This window comes from Ursus maritimus, unplaced genomic scaffold, assembly GCF_017311325.1.
Source record: "Ursus maritimus isolate PB19 unplaced genomic scaffold, ASM1731132v1 scaffold_35, whole genome shotgun sequence".
NCBI classification, from domain to species: domain Eukaryota; kingdom Metazoa; phylum Chordata; class Mammalia; order Carnivora; family Ursidae; genus Ursus; species Ursus maritimus.
In genome coordinates this window covers 24,290,567-24,296,566 of record NW_024426119.1, presented here as the reverse complement: position 1 = coordinate 24,296,566, position 6,000 = coordinate 24,290,567, and the positions used below count along the sequence as shown (strand labels likewise).

The 6,000-nt window shown below is 38.2% G+C and overlaps 1 protein-coding gene across 3 annotated transcripts in view; it reads right to left on the bottom strand.

Annotated features, from left to right (window-relative positions):
* Positions 1–756: 756 nt before the first annotated feature.
* Positions 757–6,000, bottom strand: part of SECISBP2L (SECIS binding protein 2 like) — a 63,388-nt gene continuing 58,144 nt past the window's right edge. For all 3 annotated transcript variants that reach the window (XM_040620652.1, XM_040620651.1, XM_040620650.1), the window contains one exon: positions 757–5,057. In XM_040620652.1, coding sequence (XP_040476586.1) covers positions 4,375–5,057 — 683 coding nt within the window. In that variant the 3' untranslated portion in view covers positions 757–4,374. The remainder of the gene's footprint in view (positions 5,058–6,000) is intronic.

The following is a 6,000-nucleotide window of genomic DNA, read 5'->3' as shown; positions in this document are numbered from 1 at the left end:
CCCTCCCTTCTTTTTGTGATCAGCAAAAATCCACTTCATTATGAAAATTAGCAATCCTATTTTCTAACAGACGAGCCTCCTCTTCAGATTCCCTACATTTTACTGTGACGTAGTGACAAGGGACCACTCCCGGTGGGGCTCAATAAAATCCAGTCCCTGAGAAAATCAGTTCAGTCCTGGCACACTTCACATTCCAGAAGACACCTGAGGAAGGTGAGGGAAACACCGTTTGGTTTGCAACTCTGAGCATTTTGTGTTAAGACACAACAAAGCATTGTGAGTAAAAGCATGGCCTTTGATGTGGGACTAGGACCGAAACCCAGTTCTGCTATTCACCGGCTGAGGGATCTCGGGCAAGTTACTGAACATCTCCATGACCATTTCATCATTTAAAAAGTGAAATACAGCATTTCCTCAGAAGTTTGTAGTGAGAATTAAATGAATTAATATTAGGAAAGGGCTTAAAACAGAGCCTGGCACAGAGTAACGAGCATAAAAAGGAGAAGAAATCTGAAGGGGCTTTCTCCTAACGCCAGGATGGTCTCTGCAGATGCCTCGACCCGCGCCACAGATGACACCAACCCTTCCAAACGGAAATTTTTACTAGTAACTTCCTCCCGTAGATTTTACAACCTCCTCTGGCAAACCCATCAGGGCACTAAGCAATGCAACAAGTTATACTTCTTTTTTCCTCTATGCCACATGTTGGGCAAGTCATGAATCCCTCAAGTACCTATTCTGAAATGACAGACTACATTTCAATAATCATTTTATTAGTTACAGAAGAATCTCCACTAGTATTTACATAGTGCAAAAAAGCTGTTATTACCCCTAAAATGTGAAATAACAATTATCCTTCATATAACAAAAGAACAAGATGAAAATCTTTTCATGTTATAATTCACTAATTTTGCTAGCTTTTTTTATTAGGAGCATTACAATTAAGACATTAAATTATAAACTCATGTGGTATATTTAGAAATTAAATTACAAAATAACACAAATACTTTTAAGGTATGTTGTGCCAACAAAGTTTAAATTTTTATCATTAATTAGGATTCAGATTTTGGATTAGGTAGACAGTTTGGCTTATTCTGTGATGTGTATAAAGGCTGGAAGGGGTAAGGGAGGAAGAAGAGGTCTTTAATAAATTATGTCACAGAAAAATTTCAAAAAGCAAAAAATGATTACGTTTTAAATGGAATAAGTTAATATTTTAACCTGTTGGCACAACGTACAGAAAATACTTAAATGACAGGTGTTTTTTTTTTTAAAGCAAACAGCAGCTTTACAAACAGTAATACTTCTTTATACATATATTAAAGTAACAATGTGTTAAGATTCAACAGTTTTATGTTAAAGAGTTGAAAAATGAATGTAGAGTTCACTACTCATTTGCACATTACAATCCCCACCCCACCCACCTCCCCCAGCTTATTAAGAAATCAGACAAGTACGTTATTTGGATATTAATTTTTCAATATTTAAACTATGTGAATTCCTTTTGACTAATTCTTTTCCAAATACTGGAAGCATATAAAATACCCTCTCTGCAAAAATGACCTCCAATCAAAGCCTTTAAAAACTTTTCAATGTATAACACACATTTTTCCCATGTTTAGTCAAAAGAAATATATTACATCATTTACAAACATATTTAAACCAAAAATTAAGCTAGTATGAACATTTGTCTTTTGAGAAGTAATCTTCACAGCAAACAAACCTACTGAAGCAGAAATCTAGTTCTGGGAGTGCAATTCATATTATAATTCATATACTTATGTACTGAAATAGAAATCTAATATTAATTATTGCCATAAAACAACCTCTACACACTAAGAAAAAAATCACTATGGTTTTTATTTCTTGTGATAATGAACCCCCTACTCTTACCATTAGGTCTCCGAAGAGCCACCCACTCCCAGTTCCAAACAAAAAACAAAAAACAAAAAACCACTTTCCCAATTTTCACACCTCCTCCTGTATAGAATATACAAATTCCAGAATTTATCTAAAGGAAACAAATTATAAAGACATTATTAATACTTATTTAAGCATACTTTCAACACAGTAGCATTTCCTTTAATAAATTTTGGATAGTCCTCTAGAATGACCTGTCTCATATAAAAAGGCTGTGGTCCCTTGGGTTTGCTGGCAGAAGACCCTGCACGTGCAAGAGCATTTGTCGAACACATAATCGAACACTTCGGAAGTCTATAGTAAATTTAAAAGTTACTGGTGTTCTGAAGATTTCCTCAACTTCTCTTTTGATACAAATGTCAAAAATGTAAAATGACAATTCTCATTCAGAAGAGATATAAAATATAAGAAACCTTTGAAAAGCCAATACCTCAAGATCAAGAGTTATCTGAATCACTGACACCAAGCAAAGGAAATTTACACCATAAAAAGTATGAAAAGTTTTTAAATTCACTTTTAAGATTGTCAGTAGTTCAAAATCTCTATCATTTCCTTAAACCGACTAACACTTCCAAATGCGTAGACACAGTAAGGTCTGCCACATATACACCCATGATTACTATTTCAGAGGCTTCATTCCTTACATGCTGCGTTCCTTTAAGTACTAGACTAACTACGTTGTGCCTATGACGTCTATCCTGGAGAACAGTTTAGACGGGACAGGACAACAATGTCCCCTTTTAGCACACTAATAAAGTTGACAGACTGACATTTTCTATACAGCAATGCTCCTCACCTTTCACAACGCACAAATAACTAAATCATCACCCAAGAATCTCATCTCTCCAGTATTAAATGCCAGCATTATAAAACATCACAACTAGCACAGCAGTCCCGTGAGTTCAGTAAAAACCTGCCCAATTCTTCTCTCCTGCCTCTGTGAGGCAAAGCCCTGCCCCGTGACACCAGAGCAGGGAAAGTACCCCTCCCTCCTCAGCTCTGTGCCTGCTTGTGGGAACTTGTGAGTGTAAAGCTGGAGCCTGTGCGTTGGGGCATGTGTGTGGTTGACTGGAAGCTGGGGATGGGGGGCGGGGAGCAGGGAGTTGGGGGGATGAGAGAAATCCCTCCAGGTCATCTAACTTGTAGAGGTCACTACCAGGTGATTGACCAGCAAATAAAACTTTTAGCTCAGTAGGTTTAAATCCTCCCAAGCAGGTATACACATTCGTAGAGAATGCCAGACATAAATAATAGCGATCAAGAAGTAATACCTGCCTAAATCTGTGTACTCTAAATCATCTAATAGTTTCAGCACAATTGGAACAACTTTCTCGCTTCTTCAAAACTTCCTTTTCCAACCTTTTGATTATCAGGATACACATTATAAGCTGTGTGAAGCTCCTCTCCCTGACCTCCTATCAGTAACTATGGTTGGTGTTATGTGGCAGGTGCTCAAGGCTAGTGACAAAATAGGTATTTTTTTTAAAAAGGTGAAATGATTTTTCACTCAGGACAAGTTTGGATACCTAATCAAATCCAGATAGCAAATCCAGAGGGTCCCAAATCAAAAGCATGCAAGAGAACACACCAGTATAAGACTCTGTTTCGGAATAGTCTACATGTAAGTGCTGCAGTCATATAAGTGGTTACAGTTATGCACCTGCCACAGTTTGCCTAACTTCATGTAAATACGAATATGTACAAGAGCATTCCTGAGGTAAGTAAGAAGTAAATATGAGACAGAACCTGTTAGGTCCTATCATGGGTGACTTTTCACTATCAAAGACAACATCTATCACTTCCCGCAAGTAAGGCCAGCTCTAATGCATCGTGGTGGCTCCTTTGCTAGCCTAAGTTTTGGAGGCTCTGTTTTAGCCCATCCCAACTTTAACTGATTCCAATGATCAATGGCTTCTGAAATAAACATTTGTGGACGAAAGAAAAGTCGCATCAATTTTTAACACAAAACAGTTGTGGGCTTAGCTACCCTCAGCCTTTTTTTCAGTTTTCCAAATCTACCTCCAGTTCTTTTTTTTAAAGCCCAACAACATTGGATCAAATCAGAGCGAAGGAGGCATAGTCTTGAAGCAAACATTGGTAACTGCTCCTATCCTTAGAGCCCTGATCTTTAACTTTCAAAATGACTCTAACTAGGCATTTTGAATTTATTTTCTTTTTTTAAACCTAGTCTTCTATTTTAATCATTATTTTCCATAACAAAATAAGCTCAAACAATACTGAATTTCCACACAGCTCTTAGAAAGACACTTAGATGCTAATTAAAAGCTAAGCTACAGATTATAGTAAAACAAGTAAAAGACAGCTACAAAAATATTTGTCAGAAATTAAATACATATATTAAATACTGGACAGTGCAAAACGTTGAGATGAAGCGTAAAAGAGAATGGCTGCAACCCTTACACAGCTGCAGACAGACAGTGGCCATTTCCTGAGTTACAGACCTGGGGGCGGATAACTAAGATCAGAGGGCTCGCTGCTCAGCGAGCTGCAGCTGCCAGGCTTCTGCTGCTCCTGACTTGCTTGGTGGTCAGCAGTCCAGGCCTCCCCGTCTATCCCTGCTTCTAGCACTTCAGGCGCCTCTGCCTCCTCTTCTCCACTCTGCTCTGCACGCTCTTCCTCAGAACCATTAAGGGTTTTTCCAAGCTGAAGAGTCTCCATTGTTCTCTGGGTCTCAGAGACCCACGACTCGATTCTACTATTGAGCTGTACTTCTACAGATATGGGTTCATGAGAATAATCTTCTTCCTCTTCCTCATCTTCGTCATCCTCTTCTTCAAGCATGCCAGGGACTAGAGTGCTGGTGGTGCTGGTGATGGAAGAATTCAAGAGATCTCGGCAACTGCCATCCAAAGAACCAGTCTCTGTACTCTGCTGGGAGGCCCATTCCAGGTCATCTGGCTTCACTTCCTCTTTATCGCTCACTGTTGATCTCCCAGGGTTTGTAGCTGAGGTAGTACTGCCCGCAGCCGGTAATGATGGCTGCTTACCAACAGGGGCTGCATCAAATGGAAGTTTACTGGGCTTTTCAGATGTGCTAAGCTTACCAGAAACCTCTTTCTCATTTTCTGATGTTTCCAGCCCATCTGAGGTTTCCACCATGTTTCTCCAATTTGTTTCTGCAAATACCAAACAGATTTTTTAAAAACCAGAACGGTTCCAGAATCGTGTAACTCTTAAAAGAGGGAAGAACAAACTACATAAATTTGTGGGCTCACCGACTGGTTGGAAAAACTAAAAGTTTATTCTAGTCCTGGTTTAAATGTTACAAAGGGAAAACAACTCTCAAAAATGTGCATATAAGATACAGAAACAAGGAGCCAAAAGTAAGTGTATTTACGCCTCAGAATACACAAGACCTTGTAACAACAGGAGCTCATTAATGCTTCTACATAAAATCCATATATTCATGAGACTCAATGAATTGCCTTTTTTTTTGGCCTAGAGGTGTATGGGGCCCCAAGATCCACAAGTCACAGATGGCAGCGCCAAGATGTCCGGCAGAAATAGTTCCAATTTGACATGTTTGTGTCATGCTCCCACTGTCAGAGAACTGTCTTAGCCTGTAATGGGACTTGTTTCCCTTATAACAAGCAAAGAAGCCATCCGTGCATTTCTAACATTTGTGAAAATCTATCTTATAATATATGTAGCTGGGCTCACCAACTGAATTTGGTAGCCAAACAAAGAAGTGTTATTATATAATACAGTGGTGATAATCGAAATAATTTTAATGACAGGAAGTCAGTTTAAAACAAACAAAAAAAAATACTAAGAATGAGGAGACGAAGGACAGCTCTCCTACCCCTCATTTTTCCTGTGTTTTTCTTTCATTTTTCATTTTTTGATTATTGAAGTATAATGGACAAATGACATTATATTAGGTGTACAACATAATGATTTGGCATTTGTATATATTGCAAAATGACTGCCTTAATAAATCAAGTTAACATCTGTCAGCACACAGTTACCAAAAATTTTCTTCTTCTGATAAGGATTTTAAGATCTACTCCATAGGCAATTTTCAAATATGCAATACGGTATTATTAATTATAGTTGCCA